Source organism: Squalius cephalus (genome assembly GCF_949319135.1).
Source record: "Squalius cephalus genome assembly, chromosome: 17".
Lineage (NCBI taxonomy): Eukaryota > Metazoa > Chordata > Actinopteri > Cypriniformes > Leuciscidae > Squalius > Squalius cephalus.
Genome location: NC_137138.1, coordinates 23,846,094 through 23,871,102, shown reverse-complemented (window position 1 = coordinate 23,871,102; position 25,009 = coordinate 23,846,094). Strand labels below are relative to the sequence as shown.

The 25,009-nt window shown below is 37.3% G+C and overlaps 1 protein-coding gene across 1 annotated transcript in view; it reads right to left on the bottom strand.

Annotated features, from left to right (window-relative positions):
* Window positions 1–1,900: 1,900 nt before the first annotated feature.
* Window positions 1,901–25,009, bottom strand: part of trpc5b (transient receptor potential cation channel, subfamily C, member 5b) — a 51,385-nt gene continuing 28,276 nt past the window's right edge. Inside the window, exons 5-11 of the mRNA XM_079898291.1 lie at window positions 22,460–22,599; window positions 21,948–22,270; window positions 17,487–17,682; window positions 15,390–15,599; window positions 10,248–10,289; window positions 8,634–8,723; window positions 1,901–7,540 (exon numbers count right to left, since the gene is read on the bottom strand). Coding sequence (XP_079754417.1) covers window positions 6,764–7,540; window positions 8,634–8,723; window positions 10,248–10,289; window positions 15,390–15,599; window positions 17,487–17,682; window positions 21,948–22,270; window positions 22,460–22,599 — 1,778 coding nt within the window. The 3' untranslated portion in view covers window positions 1,901–6,763. The remainder of the gene's footprint in view (window positions 7,541–8,633; window positions 8,724–10,247; window positions 10,290–15,389; window positions 15,600–17,486; window positions 17,683–21,947; window positions 22,271–22,459; window positions 22,600–25,009) is intronic.

The window sequence follows — 25,009 nt, the reverse complement described above, 5'->3', positions numbered from 1 at the left end:
GCACAAATAAAAAATAAAAAATCTAAATCAAGTTGTTTCCAAATCCATTTTAAGGTTACAAGCTGGAACTGAAAATAAAATCTAATTTATGTATGCTCACACTTGCACAACTGTACACTAAATACTATTTCATTTTGAATTAAATCAATATTTTTATTTTTGATGTATTAAATTGATAAAAAATGACAGACTTTTACATTGTTAGATAAAAATCTTTCAAATTAATGTTTTTTTTGATATTAGAGCGGAGCTGCGCAGACCGATCAGTGTATGACATCAAAGTACAGTGAGAGCGATTAGAGGGCAGATGGAGCCATATGCTTTCCAATTACTCTCACTGTACTTTGATGTCATACACCAATCGGTCTGCGCAGCAACTATCGATTTCTGAAGGATCATGTGACACTGAAGACTGGAGTATATGATGCTGAAAATTCAGCTTAAACCTCTTCAGTACTAAATAAAAAAATAAGCATTTTGTATGATCTCTTATTTTGTTAAAATTAACATTTTGAAAAAACGCAAAGGAAAACCTGTTATAGCAGTGGGGTAAAGTATTTGAGTTAATGTAATTAGTTACTGTGCTTGAGTATATTTTTGGCTACCAAGTAGTTTTTCTGAGTATCAAAGATATTAGCAACTTTAACTCTCTATTTGACTACATTTTTGAACAAGTATGTACTCTTTACTCCAATACATTTGTAATGGGTGATTCTGTTACTGCATGGCATGACACCTAACTTTTTCTGCAGCAGTTTATTTCTGCTACAAAAGTGATATCGCCATCTACAGGGCAATGAAGGTGCTATATCTTGTGCATTTTGCCCTTACTCACCCAAACCTTTCAACATAGTTACTACTTTACATGAATGCGCATGCATTAGCAGGTAGTTGTGATTTGCAGATGTTTGGTATATGATATGAGGTCATGAACTGCAACCAGTAAAGAGACAGAAACAGCACGTCCAGTGCAGGTTGGCTTTGACTTGACATTTTTATTTATCCCACATATTGAAGAGATTTTTTGAAGGATATTGGTTTACTTATGCCCTTTTTTTTTAGCACTTGAGTTAACTGACACTTGTTTAAAGATGTTTTGATTTTGAAGTGTTCAGTTTTATTTTGATTTTTGAAGATAAACGTGATTGCTCTCCTCACAATACACCTTGTTTTTCACTGGCATGTCTCAGGTGTTGAGGACTAGTGCATCTTTGAGCCTACATTCAGTACGAGTAAAATACTTCAGCATACTGTTAAAAAGAGGTTTCACAGACAGGGCTTAGAGGGATTAGGCCTTAGTTTAATTAGGACATTGAAATACCTTTTATAAATGTGCCTTAGAAAAAAAAAACATTGGTGTGCATCTTGAGACACAACCATATTTTAAGATATGTCAGTGCAAGTCGCTTTCAGTTAAAGCAGCTCAAACATGCATTTTAGTCTGGGACTAGCTTAAGCCTTGTTTGTGAAACTGGGGGTAAGACTTTTACTCAAGTCGTATTGCAGTTGGTAACTTGTAATGCAGTCTTTCGCTGTAAGGTATCTATATATTTACTCAAGTATGGATATCAGGTACTCTTTACACCTCTTTTATAGTACATCGTTGCCGTGTAAACGTACCTTAATTTAACATGAATAGCTAACATGAAATTACCTTGAACCTGATAACCACGTCTTTTTTTTAAGTGTTTTTTGTCCATGTTAAATTCATGTAATCAGTGTAGTTGCAGCGGCCTTTTGGTCAGGCTTTTTTTTGCAGTATTTGCATGCTGTAAAACAGGGACCTTTCCTTGGCGCAGCACACTTCCAGAATGTAGAAGGGACAGGCGGGGACTGTCCCTGGAAAATGGGCATTTCTGGTCACCCTGCTTTAAAGATGACTCCCAGAGCAGCAAAAGTGCAGTTTCAATCATTACAGATGATAACCCAGATATGATTTATTTAGTGACCACACACAAAAAAGAAATGAAATAGAAAACCACTGATGCCTCTATTGCAAATCAAGGTATAAAAATCTCATAGTTTTACATGGTGTAACAAAAAGGTGCCTTTATGTCAGAAAAAGAATATAGAAAAATAATTTGTTAGAAAATAAAGCTTACAAAGAATGCTTTAGAATTTACTGTTGATAACTGACAGCATAAATTAATACCATGATAAAGCAACACAAGTGAGAGATTACCAGCCCACAAGACAAAGTGTAGAATGGATCTGATATATTATTTGTGACAGGTTCAGGGTCTCAGAGTTTGATGAAGACCTGACATGAGATAAACTAAATCTACAGTAGCTCCCAGTGATCAACTTCCACATAAACTAAATATTAGATAATGCGTTGTGGTTTTTAGGAGCCAACTCCCTATTTAATATCAGTTGCTATAAAACATCTGTGAAAAACAAATTAAAATATATTACCAGTCACATAGATGCATAATTTTTGTAGCATATTTTAAGATTCATTTGAAACCATTTGGTGCCCTTTATATGCTAAATGTAGACGTAGTATTACAAAGATGCATATATCTTAAGGTCTCCATCCTGTTACCTGTATTTTCTGATGCTAAAATGTCACTTCATGGTAAGTCGATAAGTGACATTATGTATCAGACATTATATTCCATATATTGGTTTTATTTCCACTTCTGAGCTCCTAAAAGGACTTTCAATACGCGCTCTTCAAGTCTGCAGTTTAAGCTTGTTTTCAAAAATATTGCACTAGCATTAACACTGGAAAACATCACAGCAGAGCATGCGGCGCGATTGGTCTGTAATCTGAAGTGAAGGTTAAAAACATTTAATTTGAAGCTTTGCAAAATGAAAATTTTTAAACAAAGGTTTTTACATCAGATGGATTTGTACGAGAAAGTTGCTACTTTTGTTAAGGGTGCGTCTGAACCAAAGTCCCTTTAAGGCAAGTCACTTCACTCGGCGGCCATCTTTGAAATGCCTCACGCCAGCTATTTCGGTCAAGCAAGTACAGCTACTATCTCTTTGAATGGGGAAACAACATTCTCCAAGCTTACGATTAAATTTCATATTTGAAGTCACCAATAAAGTCTGACATGAACTGCATCATAAATGTTGTTACTTATGCTCACGGTTGGTCAAACCAATGCGCGTGTGCAGGCCCAAGTACGAGTCTCCACTTTCTATGGGAAACCAGAGCTTCCAACGGCAGCTAAAGTGATGGAGTGACTTTACCAGCTGCTAATTAGTTCATTTATTAACCTCAGAAGGTGGGAATTTACCGCCATATTGCACATTGCAGTTTCCCACATTCATAGGCTGCATCCGAAATCGCATACTTTGAATAAGTAAGTACTTCATGACCGCTAAAAAAGTATGTTCTATATAGTATGAATGTGTGTAGCATTAAAGTAATCTGGATGTACGACATTCACCTTCTTGTCATTATGTGCGTTGCTTCAATGCCAATCACAAATCTTTCCTGTGGCCGCATGGGATAGTAAAGTGTCCATCATATGCACACTTCAGAATCTCAGTGGAAATAATAGGTCATCTGGGGACTTTTCTCCTAGTCTTTTGAGTACTGTGAATTCGGACATACTACTTTTGTCACATACTGTTTTTTCTGCAGCAGTTTATTTCTGCTACAAAAGGGATATCGCCATCTACAGGGCAATGAACCTAACCCTAGCCTAACTATATAGTAGGGAAGTATGCAATTTCGTATGCAGCCACAGTATTATGAGTGAACCATCTTTGTATATCTACTCTTTGATCTGAACACCTCCGATAGAACAAATACTTGAAATAAATATTGCCTGTTCTATGTAAGTTGCTCGGATACACCCTTAAGCATATTTCGAAGAGCTCAGAAATACATTTTTGCTTTCTTTGGGATTTCTGATAATCATCACATTCTGACACCACAGGCGGTGACAACATAGATGTCAACATAGCAAATGCTTACTTTTAAAGGGAATGTTTTTTTTTTCTCTCTCTCTCTCTCTTTTTTTTTGTTCGTATACTTTCTCTTGTCCTGGTCAACTAAGTCAATCCACCTTTGCACTGCATACAACAGACCAGAAGTCATTCATTTCCTATGGAGAGTCACACAGAGGTTGCATAGTGAGCCAATTATCTGCATATGCATAATTTTCAAATCCAATCCAAAAAATCAGATGTGATGCATTAAATTCAATCCAATAGGCATTAAACAATACTTTTTTGTTTACTGTCAATTGTTTGTGATACTGTACGGTTATCGATAAAGAAGGAAATAATTATTCATTTAATATTTATACTTTATTAAGGTTGTGTCCATCTGTTTTATCCAAAAGTACAGGTGGTCATTTGTCCTACAGTAAATGCATAGCTTTTACTATTTGTATCCGATTATTCGTTCCACCACAGTTAAGGTAAAAGCTTGCGGAGATCCAAAAAGTGAATTGCTACTTGCGTTGTATTCAAATGTTGTGTGCAGTGAAAAGACAGCTTAAGACATTCAAGTTGATTGTTCCTGCATCGCAATATGCCTATTTCCCTGCTAATAGTATGCGAGAGGTAGTACATCAAATTAGTAGTACATGCAAATTTGCAGTATTCATAAAAACAAATAACGGGATGACTTGCTACTTCTGCAGAGATTTTGAAGTGTGCATACAGTAGATAGACGCTTTACTATTCAATGAGGCTATGGGAGAGGCTCTGTAAAGGTGAGGAAGCCACACAACTTATGTCATAGATCACATGACAATGCCAACATGCCGGATGTAGTATGTACTAATTGTATTTATACTACACGCATACATACTATATAGCATACTATTTATAAAACGTCCTGATTTTGCTGAGTTCGATGCATTAACATGTTTTGTTGACCCTGGAACAACATTTTTAACAACAAAATTTAACCCTACCGCTAAACCTATCCCTACCCATAAGTTATCCCTAACATCAGAGGCGAATAACACTGATGTAGAAGCACCTAACCCTGGTTGTAAGCCTAAACTTGACATAAACTGTAAACTTATACCTCAAATCTGATTGGTTGATTAAAATGCTGTTCCAGAATCAACAAAGATGTTGATCCAGAAACATGTTGCACTTCAGGTTCTGCGGTTAGATCCATCATGTCATTGTCATGGGATCTACCAGTGTTAGTTGTGTCGCTTCACAAACCGTCTCCTGTGGCGCCATGGGTTAATAAAGTGTTCATCCAACACATTCTCACTCACAACTCGTCACACATTGACGCTTGGTCACTTAACGCACAGGGTAGCTACCCATTTAGCGTAATTTTTGAAGCACAGGGTACCATTACTTTCAATGAGAAACCTTTAGCATCTTACATGGGCGCATTGGGCATGGGAATGTTATCGTCATGATGAAGATATATATTAGGTTATAATTTTGCCATTATGACATGTTGGAGTGTGATTCTCAATTTAATCAGCCAGCATAATTTTATTTACATTTATATTGTTTTTTTAGGTAAGTTTGAATACGTAACCCAACCCCACCCCAAAACCTACTCATTTGTGTATTATGCAATATAAAACACAGGATATAACAGGCAGATACGACTACAGGCACAATTTATTCAAAAAGTACAAATATCCCAAGTGTTCTGAGGCCAAAGGATTGCTTTGTGTGAAGAAAAGACCCAAAAGCGATCACCGTCTCCATCAGCCGTAGATCATGCACAAATTCAAAAATTGCCGGCCGAAGAAACGTTACGTCAGCTGTGATTGTAAAATGGCATTGGCTCTCGTATGTCTCGTGATCAATTGCGTCATGCTCAAGAGTCGGGTGTATCTTTTGAATGAGAGATGACTGCATGCATTCACGGAGCGGCGGGATCATTTCAGCGATTAAAGCATTAAGATCCACTCTGTTCACTTCACATAAAGATATCGTATGGCTTCAGAAGACTTGGAATGCAACATGAGTTAATACTTGTATATGGTTTTTGGTCAGATTTTGCAATTAATACCTGTGACTGTACTTTTATTTCCTTGTTACGTGTTTTATATTGTTTAGAGATGGGTAGGTTTAGGGTAGAAGTGGGGTTAGTTGCTCCAAATATAAAAGTAATCTATAAATATTTATAAAATCATGTCTACTTTTACAAATGCAAAGAATTATGCGTCTTGATCCCTGTGCGTTAAAAAGTGACGCCGAGAAGTGGATTTAAAAAAGTTCATCAAAGTTGTCCTAAGACAAGAACGGGTATTGTTCAAAATTCATGTATAACTCTGATGAAAGGTTTTGATCCACTTCAAATGTTGACTACTGTACTTTTCAACTACTATTTTATAAATACTGTGAATCTGGACATACTACTCCTTTCGCCTACTATACAGTGGAGAAGTATGTGATTTCAGATGCAGATTTTGCTTTGAAAGTTATGGTAGTTTGGGGGCGGGGCTTTCTATTATCTGACCAATGTCAGTCGGGGAGTGTCTTTATTATTATAGGAGTCATTCATTTTTAGTTCAGAGATTACAAGCTTCACCTTTGAATATAAATTCCCAGTGTTTAAAGACTATGGGCCTCAATCAATAAACACAAGTGGAACACATTTTTCAAATAATTTGGAACGCATAAATACACATTACGTAAATGGTCGCATTGACTCTCGCATTGAGGTTTTATGAACGTTTTTACACTATTTGTTTTGTTCGTGTTGAGCGAATAAGATCCAATGTGTGCAAAGCGTAAAGATGCTAAAGTATGAGCGTTACAGGCCTTTCACTATTGTCAAACCTTTTGAACCCAATGGCCTTCGCTACCGCCACTACAGCTGTGTCGTAACAGACTCCTCTTGTTCCCAGCTGGAGGAGCCTAAAATGTCACAGGGTCCCATCCAGCCATCACTGGAGGCCAAGAGCTGTGCGCTGGAGGAAGCACAGTGCAGCGGGGGCGGCCGGAGGAGGAGACTCTCCCTGCCGTTTGCCCGTCGAGATGTGGCCTGCACTGGGTTATGTTCAGTCTCAGAGGGTCCCAATCCCAGCGTGTGCAGGTGCATCTCGCTCTGTGTTACCTTCGACAGCGTCTGAGGGTCGTGCCAAGATGTTTGCGGTACGCTGTCTGAGACGCTGTATGCAGGCCGCTGAACTCCAGGGGCCTCCGCATGCGGATCCGGGACGTGTCCATTCATGCGCGACATCAGCATTCCCAAACGCTGCAAAGAGTTTTTCTTGGAGCGTGAAAAGGTCCGCACAAATGCAGAGGGGTGGGATACGTTCTTCCTCAAGCCGTTGCTTTCCAGTCTTTCTCTGGCCGGTCCCGACATGGACCTAAACAGGGCCGATACGCTGAACTGGGACTCTCGGTTACTCCTGTAACATTGGGAAAAGGACGTAGATGCTTTGGATCTGGTTGACTCTCCCTCATCCCCACATCGGTGTCCTCCGAGCCCGTCTCCCTCCTCATCCTCTTCTTCCTCGGGCTCAGCTGTTTCGTCCTGCTGAGTGGCTTCACTACTGGAAGAGTATGTGCGGCGCGGGGGTTTACGGTTGCCCAGCAGGTCTAGAACCTCGTAGCGGAAACTGGAGATGTCCTGCTTCAGTTCCTGAATGCAGAGAAACAGAATTCAATTACCAGAGCTTAACCACATCACCAAATTACAGGAAATATTCCAACGTTACGAGATTTATCTTCATAACGTCTAATGCTTAAGTCCTTATGGTTTTTCTTGTGGAGTTTAGGGATATGGCTTGTCTGGAGTTTGTTACCTTCCATTATCAGTCTCTTCCCAAGTGTTTAATATACAAGAGGAGATGGAAGATGGCATCACAGCCAACAAAATGTCCTGTCGCATGCAGGATGGAAATTTGGACATATCGTTCTTATTATCGTCATATGCCTGGATATGATATCACTTCGCATTTAAAGTGAAAGCTACATAAGGAAATTAAAGGAAATCATTATTTAGACTATGAATAGATGTTCTAAAAGGTTTGGATGAGCCATGTTTGAACATACATTGTGATCGCACATCAACTTAATTCTATATTTATATAAGTTGCTGTATTAATGTTAATAATATAATTAACAATCACAATAATTATATATAGAACATTGATGTCTTATCCTAATACAGCTAAATTATAAATTATATTATATTATATTTCTGCTGTATTATAAAAGCAAATATGGCTTATGACTTAATTCAAGGTTAATTTACTTATAAGTCTATAAACCGTTCATGTTCATCCAGTTTCAAAGACAAGGCTTAAACTAGTCCCAGACTAAAATGCATGTTTGAACTGTTTTAACTGAAAGTGAATCATAAAATATGTCAGTGCCATTGTTTTGTCTCAAGATGCACATCAGTAGTTTTTTTTCTAAGGCACGTTTAAAAAAAGCTACTTAAATGCCCTAATTAAAACTAAAGCCAAATCCTGGCTTAAACCAGTGAAACCAGTCCCTTTTATAATAATGTCTACTTTACTTTACTAACAACCTGGCAAAGAGATCTCATTATTATTGCCCATGCATAAAAGGGTTTATTTTTATGATGCTGCCAGTAGCCTATGTTGATATTGTATGTTTCAGTGTCTATCCAAATGTACACAAAAACAAATGAGATCACAATGGCCTCTATAAAACTGTATAAGTGTCTATAAAGGGAATGAGATGACAAAATAAAAAAATCCTCACACCTTGAAGTTCTCCTCTGTCAGCCCTTCGTCTGTTTTGGCGCTGCGGATCATGGCTGCAACGTATCGCTTTACCAAGTTTCTGATCACCCCCTGAAAACAGCCACAAACACACACATTTCTCTTGACATGTTTCCTTCTGAACTACAAACAACCATGTTTTCCTCTTCAAAATGATTTACAAGGACTTTCCTCATCCCCAAATGAGGTGATGATATAATCTCGGACAGGGTGAGTGTGAGGGACCAAGCAAGAAATGACGGCCATAAAAAATTCAAAAAAAAAAAAAAAAATGCAAATAATCAAATCAAATGTTTAGGCCTGAAAAAGAGGTCACTAAAGGAGAAATAAACCGTATCTGAGTCTTATTGCCAAATAAATTATACGAATACAGAAACCATTAAAAAAAAAATACTAAAACAATGCAGGATGAATGAAGGAAAAGCATTGCAGTAATGGATGTGGTATGTGCTCAACATTACCACTGCATCATGAACCATCACAGTGAGATAAGTTGATGGGCTTTCGATGTGATTGGCATGCGCATATTTTGAGATCCCAGTTTAATAATGGGTGAAAATCAGTTTTGGGCATATTTATGTATGGTGAAAATCTGGATGTGCATAATAGCATTGATTTGCATATCCAATAAAGAGTGAGCCAAAACAAGCTAACGCACAATAACAAAAATAACAGATAATGCAATATCTGCTACTGCAGCTCTGGATTGTTGGGAGTAACATTTATCTGTATAATTATATACAACCTTACACTCACAAAATACACTGCTTAAAGGAATAGTTCCCCCGAAAATGACAACTCTATCATTATTTATTCATCCTCATGTTGTTCCAAGTCCGTATGCTTTAATTTTTCCACAGAATATAGAAGAAAAGATTTTGAACAATCATCACACAGCTCTTGCTATTTAACGGCAAAGCTGTAAAGCTCAAAAATAGCAACAACACCAAAAAAATAAATCCAATAAATGCATCACAAAAGTAGTCCAAACGGCTCCATATAGACTCGCACTACATTCCCGGTCTTGTGAATTCATAATGGCACATGAACATTTTTAGGGTTCTTTTATGGTGTTTTTGTCCATTTTGGAACTTGACACACATTTTTCACACACTCACTCTTTCAATAGGGATGTTCATTACAGTGTCGCGACCTGCACCAGATGTGCTGGAGTCTGTCTGGCTATGAATTAATACATTAGCAATGTCCATCCAGTGGTTATCAAATAAGAAGCAGGACAGGATGTAATGCAATTAGAGCAAGTACCGAATATTGTCAAATTACAGTTAACAGTATTTCTACATGCTATCAAGATATATTTTAAGCATGATCATGATCAACACCTTTTAAAATCTCACGATTTGTTTCTTTGCAAGCACCTAGAACTATTATTTATGAAAAGCATGCAAATTATATGGCTTGCAAAGCTCTAATAAGTCATTAATATGCATGATGCCCATCGGCTAACGTTTGTTGTCTCATTTAAATAAATTGTTGGCATTTGTTAACATATTAACAGCATGGGTTGAATCTAACAGCATGCTGAAAAATGGATTTGTGACATGGATCCCAAAATGTGATGGGTACAGTCATTACCTGGTAGTGCTGGTTCTGGATGAGGTTGTCGGCATGCCTTTCCTAAAACAGATTGAGCAAAAACAGATTTCAACAATAAATGTGTGGCATTATACAGATGCAAAGGTGAATATTCAATCATAAAATAACTCCAGTGTTGATATACATTGATATGCTATTACAGTTTTTGTTAATAGGTTCAATTAGATTTAACTTTTATATTTTCGGTTTCATTTTTATTCAAAAATGGTCTTTGATAATATATTTTTCTCATTTTATTTTATTTCAATTAACATTCATTTTGTTACAAGTAAAGACATGTTTTTCATGGTTTTACTTAATGACAATTAATCCTGAATAGTTTAGAATAGTCCCTAAAATGAAAATAGTGGTAACACTTTAGTTTAGGGTCCAATTCTGACTATTATAGTTATTGTTGGATTTTGGCTGTTTATTAGAACTTATAAAGCACATATTAATGCCTTATTCTGCATGACCATATTGTACATTCCTTAATCCTTCCCAAAACCTAAACTTAACAACTACCTTACTAACTATAATAAACAGCAGTTAGGAGTTTATTGAGGCAAAAGTCATAGTTAATAATTAGTTAATAGTGAGAATTGGACCATAATATAAAGTGTGACTGAAAATTGTTGTCATTTGTTCACCTGTTTCAAACCTGCATGACTTCCATCCATAGAACAAAAAAATTAAGTTTTGAAGTCATTTCAATGCAATGGCATTAAAGTGGAGCTTTGACTTCAAAAAGGATGCAAAAATATCAAATAGCTATCATAAAAAGTGGTCCATGCATCTCAATTCAAAGTCTGAAACAACAAAATGTGGTGTTAACTTTAGCTTGACAGCTCCAGTTTATTATAACTGTATAGACTTTATGCGTCAGAGAAACAAGCCTGCAGCCGTCTTTAATTTTGTCTTTGAACTTCCGTTTCTGCGGCAGCCCCGTATATATTTCTATGGCATCGCTGTCGAAGAGTAATGAGCTGGTGAAGTGGATTTACTTATTGTAGTTAATGAAAGTTATCATGAGCTTTGTAATGTTTGAAGTGGATGTCATAAATGTCAGTAGACCGGGAAGATTTTAAACCGAGTCATTCATAAATCCGTAAGATCTTACCGTCATGCTGTGGAAATACAAACCGGAAGACAGAACGCAACGAGTGCAGCGCTGAAAAGGGGCGGGCTACATAAGGTCTATACCAGCACATTTTCTCCTATTGTATTCCACAGAAGACAGAAACATGAGGGTGAGTAAATGACGGATTTTTTAACTATTCCTTGAAATCTTCTAAAAGCATTTTACACACATATTCTTCACTGAGATGCTAGCTAAAAATGAAAAAATAAATGATAGCAGCCTTACATAATGATTCTTAAACCCAAAACTGTGCTCCATGTGCTGTGTGTGGGAGAACGTAGGCGAGTGAGTTTGCAGAAACAGTAGAGCCCACCTCACAGAGGAGAGAAGTTCAATTGATCGAAAGATGTCAGGGGATTTGATATGGTTGAAGCAAGGTTGCCTAGCAACCAAAATCGGCATAGGGCAACTTGAGGCTGGACGTCAAATAGACATGCCCTAGTAGGTTAAATCCAAACCTTATTTAATGGCAGGACATCCTTGAAACCATTTTAAGGATTTATGTAAGGGATAATGTACATCTAGCCAGTTGTTATGTCAGAATAAACCCGGACAGGGTGATCAGGATCCCGACACGAAGCGGATGTACATTATCCCGCTTATTACACGGCTACTTGCCACATAAATAAATAATTAGACACAAACTATTGATCTGAGTCAAAATATAGAGTTTGGGTTCCTTGCCACCTCAAACTTGCTTAGTTTTGGACACTTAATATTCAACAATATTATTGATTTGACTGCATTGACACTATTGGATTAGAACTGAACTGAGCTGGACTTTGACATCACTGTTTTCTACAGAACCGCCTTATAGATGAATTTCATAATTGATGTACAAAATTTGTCCATCACTGAATCCTATTAATCACTGTAAAACTGCTTTGAAACAATCTGTATTGTACATAGGGCTACATAAATAAAGGTAACTTGACTTGACTTGAATGGAAGAAATCGTAACTCTCAGTAAGGGCTCGTTCACACAGAACGCGTTTTTGCTTTGAAAAACACGAGATGCAGGCAGTGGAATGGGGAAAAATGCAAATCCGGAGATGTGATTTTTAAAAGTTGAACTGATTTTAACTTGAGCACCGCGTTTTTAGAAAGCTGTGACGTGCTAGACACTACAAAAGACACAAGACGCGAGCGCAGTGGTTATACACGTCCGTCTAGCGTGTTTACATTGAAAAACAGACACAAGCTTCGCAACACTCAATATGGCGGCTGGCTGTAGGAAAGGAAGTCCCACCTTAAAGAGTGCTCACATTTACCATTGTTTAGTGAAATTTCAAAGGCGAAATCCAGGCATTTCAAAAGAATTGAATTGAGAATGGACAATGAACCTTTTTGCTAATGTGGCCTGTTTGTATAGGCTACTTTAGAATGAGCAGGTACATGAAAAATAGTTTTCTCAATAGTGATTTGCACAAAAGAAGCACTATTTATGATAAACCTGTTACTGTCAGATTATATTCATTATTTGAAATATGTAAGACAATGATAACATGAGGGCTACAATGACCAAACAGAACAGAGAACCACATGACCAAAACAACCAATTAGAACATAAACAGGGGAAGCACATGGCAAGATCACATCAGGAAAAGGGAAAATCACATGACAAATAGGAACCATGACTATGAAAACTACAAAATATAAGACATGAAAACATAAACTTGAAACAAAACCACAAAAAAGATGTGACACATACATCTATGTCCTTATTGCGGAACAATTAGTTCATGCGTTCATGACCTCAAGGCTAGATTATTGTAATGCCCTACTGGGTGGTTGCCCTGCACGCTTAATAAACAAACTACAGCTGGTCCAAAACGCAGCAGCTCGAGTTCTTACCAGAACCAGGAAGTATGACCATATTAGCCCAGTTCTGTCAAAACTGCATTGGCTCCCTATTAAACATCGCATAAATTTTAAAATATTGCTGATCACTTACAAAGCACTAAATGGTTTAGCTCCGCAGTACTTGAGCGAGCTCTTAACGCATTATAGTCCGTCACGTCTATTGCGATCTCAAAATTCCGGCCAGTTACTAATACCTAGAATATCAAAATCGACTGCTGGCGGTAGATCCTTTTCCTATTTAGCACCAAAACTCTGGAACAGTCTTCCTACCATTGTCCGAGAAGCAGACACACTCTGTCAGTTCAAAGCCAGATTAAAGACACATCTCTTTGACCTAGCTTTCACATAATACATTATAGACTTCTATAATTTAATGTTAGGCTGCATATATTAGGTCAGCCGGAACCGGGAACACTTCCCAAAAATCCTGATGTACTCGTTACATCATGAGAAGAATGGCATCTACGCTAATTTTAGTGTCTGTGTTTATCCCGAGGTTTTCCCGCAGCCTGCCGGATCCGGGCCGTATCCAGATCTGACAAAGGACCTTCGCCTGGACCCGATGACAACGCAGTGCTGAAGTGCCAACTAGTCTCTCCCTATGGAGGATCCCACTACCACTCTACAGATAAGGCGTTGTCGGGAAAATTCGTTTCGCGTTCCTACCCCAAAGCAACAAAATAAAATAAAATTCTTTATCAAAATTTATAAGGAAAGACAAGTACTTTGTTTAGGCTTGGCTTGTAGGGAATTCCAAACCTGCGTATTTTCAAACACACATAACTATAGAACCCATTCTAAATGCGCATGTGAACACCATCAGCGTTTCTCACAGGATCGCGTTTAAAGTCTGTGTAGAGAGAATGGTGTCGTCTTAGCGGCCCCTAATTTAATAACAAATGATCGTTGCGATGGAAGCAAATCAATCAAAACTAACTTTAGATGGAAAATAACTTAACTCTGCTATAAAGCCAAAACAATCTCTGTTACCTTAAATTATACGCTTATCTCTGTAAAGCTGCTTTGAAGCAATCTACATTGTTAAAAGCGCTATATAAATGAAGATGACTTGACTTGACTATTGAGAATTAACAGAGATTTAGATGTTGAGGGTTAGGTCACTATTATGATGATTAGTGTTTGCTTTAGCTGCCCTCTTGACCCTTGACTTTGTAACCTTGGTTTTTCTCTGGCTGCTGTAACTGTGTGTTTATAAGACACATTTCTTGACCCTTGACTTTTTAACCTTGGCTTTTCTTTGGCTGCTGTAACTGTGTGTTTATAAGACACATTTCTTGACCCTTGACTTTTTAACCTAGGTTTTTCTCTGGCTGCTGTAACTGTGTGTTTATAAGACACATTCGTTATGACAAAAAAAAACGTTTTCAAGAGAAAACGTGATCAGATAGTTTGGCTAGCTATTGATGGTGACATAATTATCATCTAGTGGCCTGATTCACAGATCTCATTCGGTGTCTAAACTTTGATCATATGGGTGATGTGTAATTAATTTTATATTTTTGATTATTGTAGCCCTGTCTTTACAGCATGAGATTCATCAGTGTTTTAAACAGATAATCTAAAGTCTTTTGAAAACACATTGTACTCTTAACATCTTGAACTCATGTGTCTACTAGACTCACTTAGACATCATGAATCAGAGAATGAATCTCAACAACGGTGCATTCTGGATGCATCATACAAAACTCATCCATGGCTCCCAGAATCCACTGCAGCATGAAGAATGCCCCATGTCACTAAAAACATTACTAGAACAAAACAATTTCCAGCTGGACAGTCCCTTTTCCCACCATCCACCAGGCTAAAATAATGAGTCTGATTGCTTAGAAAATGAATAGCAGAACTTTCCTCAATAAACCACATGATCTGAGGTAAAAATTAATTTCCACAGCACAAACTAAATGTAATCCTCAGGGTTAAGAGTTAACAAAGCATGAGCGATAATGAATGATAGCAATGCTTGTCTTCAGCACTACTTAGTGGTTCTTGAAAAATCGCTGTTTATAATGGCAATTATGCTGTTTTTGTTTGCTTTAGTCAGGGGCTGTGTCAAATTGAGTGAAAGCTATAATGTACCACCCACGCTGCATTCAGAATGAAAGCGCATAATGCATTACCGTGAACTCTTTGAGTTTTCCATGTTTACACTCGTCCTCGTGCCTTGATTCTCCGTGTCCACACAGACGGCAGTGCAGCCACACACACAGGTACCACACAGACTTTGGACTAGGTATGATGTTGAAGGGTGGCGGTAACGTCCCTCCCTCATCAAAGTAGCTCATCCACAGCTTTGTACGAGCAAACTTCCACTCAATGTCTGCGTGATCCTACAGCAGAACAACAGACAGCCAGTTGGATGGAGGACAGTGCTGAAAGTGCCAGTTGGGATAGTGTCCCAGACTCAGGCTTTTGTTGTGATTGGATGATGCGCGTTTACTCAGAATTGTGTTTACTTGAATAACAGTTCCCATTATGAGACACACACAGGCGGTGAAAATGGCTCTAAATGTAGGCTATAAGCACATAACTAACATACTGAAAAATACATAAACATGAGCCCATCTGACTGTCACAAAACTGCTCAAATATGATGGTCTTTTAAAATCCTAAAGATACTAATGGATTTAATATTCATTAAATGTGTGAAAACACATATATAGAGTATTCACAAGCAGAAACAAAACAGTAAATGATTGTGTCAAGGCCAATAAGTATCTTAATATCAGATAATTTGACCTTTTTATGACAAGATAGTTGTACTGGATAAAAAATGTCAAGTGGTGCAACTTTCCCAAAACGTGCTTTTTTTTTATAACAATTCATGATATTTATAAAAAATATGTTTTACCTTGAAAAATATATTATAAAGGTTTTTTTGGCAATTTTAGTTATTCCAAAAAAAAAAAAAAAAAAAAAATGATATAAACGTTTTGGTTACACTTTATTTTAAGGTATCACAGTGTTTGTTACAGTGTAATTACACAAATAAGTACTGAGTAATTTGAATTAACTACATGTACTTACAGTTAAGGTTAGGGGGCTTGTTACTTGTAATTATGCATAATTTACTGTTATTTTTAAGTAATTTGTAACTGTGTAACCTAAAAATAAAGTGTTGTGCAATAAACTTAGCAATAAACATGTTTAGTGCAATATATTTATTATTAGTGCAATATTTATAAATATTTGATTACATAATTATTTACATTTGTACTATATATATATGTAATATTGTTTTGGTTTGTTGTATATGTTTTCCGGCACCAAGAGAAGCACTTTCATTGTACATGAGTATAATAACAATAAAGGCTTTTTATTCTATTCTATTCTATTCTATTCTATTCTATTCTATTCTATTCTATTCTATTCTATTCTATTCTATTCTATTCTATTCTATTCTATTCTCAAAGTTTTTAAAAACTGTATGAAACTACATGGATGCAAAGAATACTACATACTAAGAATACTAAGAGCTTGGCACATTTAAACTGTTTTAAACTAGATTTGCTCAAGGACACACTTATTTGTCATTGACCCAGATAGTAATAGCACAATATTAAAGGAATAGTTCACTTAAAAATGAAAATTCTGTCATAATTTACTCACCCTCAATTTGTTTTAAACCTGTACGAATTTCTTTCTTCTGCTGAACACAAAAGAAGATATTTTGAAGAATGTTGGTAACCAAAGAGTTGATGGACCCCATTGACTTCCATAGTATTGTTTTCCCTACTATTAAAGTCAATGGGGTCCATCAACTGTCTGGTTACCAACATTCTTCAAAATATCTTCTTTTGTGTTCAGCAGAAGAAAGAAATTCATACAGGGTTGAAACAACTTGAGGGTGGTGACAGGATTTTCATTTTTAAGTGACCTATTCCTTTAATTGCACTATACAAATATCTGTTAGATTTATGAATAAGATGCAACCTATCAAATATGGCACAGTGTTATTTTAGGACATTTAGCTTTTGGTTAAACCACATTGCATGTAGTTAATAAATACATTACAAGTTTTTGTGCTGAAAAGCGTGAATAATAATTAATAATTAAAATGGGCATTTATTAAATCTGACTTCACATATTACAAGATCTCTACAAGTGCTCTAAATCTCTTTACTTTCACTTACTTTCCATACTTACTTTCAATCCCAAACAATTGATGTGAGAGCAGTATAAACCCTTACATTATAATTGCATTTGCTGGCACTCACAGCGATGAGCTGGTAAGAGTTGTTCATCATAGCGATGAGCATGTTCAGTAGCACCACCAGTGAGATGACGTTGTAAGTGCCGAACATGGTGGCCCCTACAAACTCGGTGAACTCATGACGAGCCTTCACATTGGTAACGTACAGATTCAAAAGCCCGAACACAGACCAGAAAAGAGACTGAAGAGTTTCAAACAGCCTGAGAAGTCAAAGAGAGAGAGAGAGAGAGAGAGAGAGAGGTAAATAAAGAAAGAAGCAAAGCAGAAATGGTAATTTCTCCAGATTCTCTCAAACACACACTGAGTGAAGCAGAACTAAATTGGGCCACTGAATTGAAAGGGTGGCACTGATGCTCTTTCAAGCCATTTTCCTGCACTATTATCAACAGCCTGCAACTTACAGCAATATAATATATACAATACTGCACATACTGTTTCTTCTTAAACATAGATGAGAACTTTTTAATGTCCCATATTTATAAATTGCAGAGACAAATCTAAGAAAGACATTTGATTTCCCTAAAAAATATTTGAACAGTGTAAGTGAAGTGATCACATACTTGTCATTTGAATTGAGGAGTAAACAGGATGAAGAACTGCAATTCAAAACTGAACATAAGGAATTTGAATGACATGATTATTTAAAATAACTTTAACTACAAAAGAAAAGTTTCTCAAGAAAAGAAAAGTTTAAAAAACATTTGAATGTTGAAAAATGTAACATTTTAAGGTTCATGGATGGATGGATGGATGGATGGATGGATGGATGGATGGATGGACCAAGCGACCCACAGATAGACAGACAGACAGATAGACAGATAGATAGATAGATAGATAGATAGATAGATAGATAGATAGATAGATAGATAGATAGATAGATAGACAGACAGATAGACAGACAGACAGACAGACAGACAGACAGACAGACAGATAGATAGATAGATAGATAGATAGATAGATAGATAGATAGACAGACTAGATGGACGGACGGACGGACGGACGGACGGACGGACGGACAGACAGACAGACAGACAGACAGACAGACAGACAGACAGACAGATAGATAGATAGATAGATAGATAGATAGATAGATAGACAGACTAGATGGACGGACGGACGGACGGACGGACGGACGGACAGACAGACAGACAGACAGACAGACAGACAGACAGACAGACAGATAGATAGATAGATAGATAGATAGATAGATAGACTAGATGGATGGATAGACTAGATGGATGGATGGACGGACGGACGGACAGAAAGACGGACAGACAGATAGATAGATAGATAGATAGATAGATAGATAGATAGATAGATAGATAGATAGATAGATAGATAGATAGATAGATAGACTAGATGGACGGATGGACGGACGGACAGACAGACAGACAGACAGACAGACAGACAGACAGACAGACAGACAGACAGATAGATAGATAGATAGATAGTCTATCTAGATAGATAGATAGATAGATAGATAGATAGATAGATAGATAGATAGATAGATAGACTAGATGGATGGACGGACGGACAGAAAGACAGACAGACAGACAGACAGACAGACAGATAGATAGATAGATAGATAGATAGATAGATAGATAGATAGATAGACTAGATGGATGGACGGACGGACGGACGGACGGACGGACGGACGGACGGACGGACAGACAGACAGACAGACAGACAGACAGACAGACAGACAGACAGATAGATAGATAGATAGATAGATAGTCTATCTAGATAGATAGATAGATAGATAGATAGATAGATAGACTAGATGGATGGACGGACGGACAGAAAGACAGACAGACAGACAGACAGACAGACAGATAGATAGATAGATAGATAGATAGACTAGATGGATGGACGGACGGACGGACGGACGGACGGACGGACGGACAGACAGACAGACAGACAGACAGACAGACAGACAGACAGACAGACAGACAGACAGACAGACAGACAGATAGATAGATAGATAGATAGATAGATAGATAGATAGATAGATAGATAGATAGATAGATAGATTTCAACTTTCAAAAACATTGAAAGGATGAATGTGGGAAAAAAACAGCCAAGAAAAAGCGGATAGGATGTTTTCCAGGCTGTCTTTACTTAGAAGAATTCAAATATTTGCCCTCTCAAGAGTAGTTCTGAAATTTATTGTTCTCATTGAAATCTTTGCCCATTTCCTAACACATTATTACTGCACAGCCTTGAGCAAAAGATTCTCATCATTAGACAAGAGTTGATGGATGAAACGCCGCTCTATAATTTCGTCTTCGTCCTCTGAGATCAAATGATTCTTCAAGGCTCATGCTATGATGCAAAATCTCAGGAAGATCATCATAACCATTTCCACTCTCGTTTCCTTTCTCATTTCTTTCTCATTTTGACCTCTGCGGGAGGTCAGCATTAAGCTGCGTGTGGCATCTTGGCCACATTACTTTCATTGATCAAGGCAACCGATGCGTCCTTGTGGGTTTTATAATACGTGCATCACAGTTCATTTATTTCGATTATTATCAATGCTATGAGACCTCTGTTACTGCAAAGGCAAGCTCGACCGTTGAGCTGTGTCATTATCATTTAATATCTAATATCTTCAACACACAGGACATTTTTACTCCTTTAGGACTCAAGGAGAACAAAACGGATGTTAAAGAATAGTTCACCAAAAATGTACATGCATTATCTACTCGCTCTTGCTTTTCACATGTTGGCAAACATGTTATGTTAACGCTGGTCTGTTTGGCTGGTTTTAGAGGGGTTTTAAGCACTTTCATAATGAAAAATCGGTAACACTTTAGTATGGGAAACACATATTCATATATTCACTATTAACTACGACTTTTGCCTCAATAAACTCCTAGTTTACTGCTTACTAATAGTTAGTAAGGTGGTTGTTAAATGTAGGTATTGGGTGGGATTAAGGGATGCACAATAAGGCATTAATATGTGCTTTATAAGTACTAATAAACAGCCAGTATCCTAGTAATATGCATGCTAATAAGCAACTAGTTAATAGCAAGAATTGAACCCTAAAATAAAGTGTTACCAAAAAATCTGAGGTAGTTTTAGCTGGATTAAGGTGGTCTCCCAGACTGACTCGATGACAAAAGTGGCCAAAACTCCTCTAAAACCAGTCAACAGACCAGTCTGCTTAGGCTCACATTAGGCTGGGAGACCAACTAGACTTGCTAATCTTTACTAGAAGAAAAGTGTAGAATGCCACTCCAAATGCAAATTATTGGAGAGTACCAGTTTCTTGGAGCCGAAATCAAAGGAAGAAAGGAGCGAATAGTGGACATTTTCAAGTCACAAAATTATGGAAGAATAAATTGAACAGGATAATTCCATTTATTTGGAAATAGACTTTTATGGAAATATTCCACTAAGATTCTTCTAAAGGCAAGCTTCCTCTTCTTCTATGTGATTGCTGAAATCTCACTAGATTATTGGTCCAGAAAGCCTTGTTCTTCTGTAAGATAGTATCGTTTCTCTTGTGCAACATTTCATATTGCTTCTGAAACAAATATCAAAAAGTATCAAGGTGAGTTGTTTGTATATAAAGCTCTCCCTCTCCCTCCCTATCTCCCTCTCTATCTCCCGCTCCCTCCCTCTCTCGCTCTCTCTCTCTCTCTCTCTCTCTCCCTCTCCCTCCCCTCCCTCTCTTCCTCTCTCTCCCTCTCTCTCTCTCTTCTATATATGTATAGCTACCAAGATTTGAATTGTTCTAGAAAAACAGTTCTAGAAAACTCCAGAAAGTTCTCAACAGTCCTAGAAAACTCCGGAAAGTTCTCAACAGTCCTAGAAAGTTCCAGAAAGTTCTCAATAGTTAAAGTTTTAGGAAGTGCTAGTTTCTTATAAGCAGTAACATTGTTATATGGTTAAGTTCCATTTTTTTAACTCAGTGGAATTATGCCATTTTTCACTGTTTTTAAGCAAAAGTTAAAAGATTTATGATACAGGAAATCTTTTATTTGAAAAATAGTCAAAAAGTTATAACCAGGTTTTTTGCGGTTGACCTTATTGCATATGCATTTGTTGGAGTTTCCATTTCAGAGTATTTAAATGAATCATGCAAGGTGATTTACTAAGGTTTGCGCTCGTCAATTTACTGGTATTTGCGCCAATTATTTTAAAAAAGACGCTAATTTGCGCAGCTCTTGCGTAGATTGTGTTGGTCATTATGGAAATGATCCGTCTGCGTCTGTGTTCTTTAATTTGCACGTCGTCAGTAGATCACACGCAGAACTTTCCACTTCCATCAACGCTTTTTTTGGAATTGCACTCTCACGCTAATTGGCCCTGTTTAGTAAATCTGGCCCTTAGTGTCCGAAAACAATACATCAGTTCATAACTATTTTCATCCTTTTAAAAGTATGCTAAAGTGTACTTCATTTTCTCAAGCGGTAACCTGGACATTGTACTAAACAACTGCACAGTGCGTTTCACTCACGTGGAGAAGGCATTGTTCTGCTTCTCACAACGGATCCCTTTGCAGTGGCTGGGCTCTTCGGACGCCTTCGTCTCGTAGTAGAAGTAGAGCTGGTTGAGGCCGTTGGCGAAAGCCAGCAGCACCAGACAGTAGATGAAAAGGAACTTGAGGATGTCCAGCAGCATGCGGCCAAGAGAAATCTGCAGTGGGCCCAAGTGAGAGTTGGCGGTGAACAGAGAGATGAGACGCAGCGAGCTGAAGATGTTGGCGATGGCGAAGAGAGCCTCGGCAATGAGCGTAGGGTGCCACATCTCCCACTCCACACGAGGACGAGAGCTATTGTACTGATGGAGAGAGAACATATGTGAGATAAATAAAGACACTGTGGTGAAAACCATATTCCTTCTTCTACAATCATTTCATTTTAAGTCCTGCTCAAACTCTGTACAACCTGAAACAAACTATTTACAAGTGGTCTTCTGTAAAGGTATCTACTCCAGGACTGTAGCTTGCATAAAAATGATGGTATCAACCTTAAAATAGGCCACCATTTTAAGAGATATGGTGGCCAGGTAGAGGGAATTCATCGCAAAATCCATCAGATTCCACCAGTCATGGATATACTCTGTGAAACCTCCATCCCACATCTCTTTAATCTCTGCCCAGATGAAGCCTGCAAGGATAAAAAATTAACAACTGTATAATCAGTATGAAAAAAAGTACAGTAAAAAAACGTTGCAGTTTGCGTACAAGAAAATAAATCAAAAGTGCAAAGTATGCAGATTGATTTTGATTGATTGATTGATTTTTCTTTTTATATTTGATGTTTTTGGTGTCCACAGCTAGCCTGGAAATCCAGACCCTAATCTGAAAGATTAAGGGTCTGGCATCGAGTAATGAAAATCGCCCAACTCGAGGGGCGGCACCATTTGAAAATCTCACTACACGCAATTGGATAACACTACGACCAATCACTGTCGTGATTGCGCTGTCATTAGCGCTGTCGTCATCTGTTTAGCTCGCCTCAGGCCATCCTATATCAGATACACCGATGTGATTGGCGCAGCTCGGCTACAAGGGCATAGTTAATGAGCATCTTTACTCAATGCCAGAGTAACTCGCTGAGCAAATTTAAATTGTGCTCTCGCGAGAACTCTGAATTTCCAGGGTAGTCCACAGCCACACACAAATGAAACAAATAAATAACACTGAGAAACCTTAAAACGAAATTCTCCACCCTTCGCCAGATTCTGCAACATTTCTTGCCCCTCGAATACATTTTTTCTTTTTTTTTTTACTAAAGAGCAAACAAATATTGCTTGTATATAATGTATATAAAATCGGACCGACGAGGAATACTTCAAGTAAACAGGCTAAGGGGCTGTTTACACGACACTGTTTTCAACTAAGAACGTAAAACTTTTTATGCGTTTTGGCCATTCATTTACATGACAATGGCATTTTGGGTGCCTGGAAATGCAACGTTTTGACAATGGGTTTCAAAGTTACAAAACGCGAAACTCTGAAGACGATGATGTCATGCACATGCGTATTACGTGTTCAGTCTAATGTTTCATCGTCATCTATTGGCCTGGCAGCAGAATACAGGGTTTTTAGTCGTTTTCACAGATCCATGTGAATGGGGATTGTTTTGACAATGGTGTTGTCTGTACGCGGGAAAACTCAAAGGAAAAACTTCTCAGTTTTAGGCATACCGTTGTCGTGTGAACGTACCCTAAGGGAGAACTGAAAGCTTATAAGCATGAACAAACAAAGGAAACTAATAAGTTGATTAACAAGACACAGGTGAATAAAATGAACAATTAAACAGACTGAGGAAAACTAGGTCACAGGACAGAACTAAAAACTCTGAAGGGTGGAACACAGAACATACAGTACACTTATGTATGTTACACTGCTAGACTAAAATATATATTTTTCAGTGTTCCACTGCCTAGTGCTTGGCTTCTTATTCACAGAAATAAAGCAAACTCCTTTCTAGCAGATTTCACCTGTCCTCCAGACTACAGATAATTAGTTTCAAGCCTCCACTTGTGTCTACTTCTGGGCTTGTGTGTACTTTGAGAGAAAACCTCAAGCCATTATGATCGAGCCTTGCTGTAATCAGTTCTGAACTGGGGCTTCAGATATGATTTCGTCTGCTTATGTCTTGAGGTCAATAAATTATTATATCAATAATTCATGAGTATTCATTTACTTCATCAGAGGGATAAAACCATAGCCGTATCCATTTCCTGTGCAGTCGACCAGTTTTACTGCTTGAGGAATGAGCCAGCTAAATGAATGTTACAGATCATCGTTTCATCATTATTTGAGCTAAATGGATATTTGAGGCTACAATTTTACACTTTGGATTCCAGCATTACAGTGTCCGCCCACTTTATTTTTCTTATTCATTTTATGCATAGGGATTTTTAAAAAAGTTAGAAGCCATAAAAAGACTTTGAAATGAAGTTTGAAAAAGGTACATAACCTTGTGCAAAAGAAGTAAGGCCTACACTTTACCATATATATATAAAGAGTACTTATAATGGAAGTTACATGAAAATACTTTAAAAGAATATAGGCCTACTTAAGTGCAAACTGAATGTAATGCTTTTATACACTTAATTGCATGTTATTTACATGTAGGACTTAAGTACATCTTTTTGAAAAAAATATTAAAGTGCTGACAAGCATTTATGGTCAATTAAAATACACTATTGAAACTTGTATACCATGTATTCAAATATATTTGTAATTACACATCTGTAGTGGTGAAGTTGCAATTCAGTGGATTTAAAATATATACATTTTAAAAGTAATACTGAATAACACTACAGTTAAAATTATAAGCAGGTACTTTACATGTACTTTAGTATGTTAGTCAAGACATCGAAATAAGTGTAGGCTATTTCTATAAAGCACAACACAAGTTGAAAAATAATGATTTAAAACGTTTAATTTGACATTATTGTGAAGTGCACTATTTAAAAGAGTACTTAAGTTTGTAATAAGTGTAATCTCTTTAAGTACACTGTGGCATTTTATTTAATTAATATGGTATTAACTGTACAGTAGGG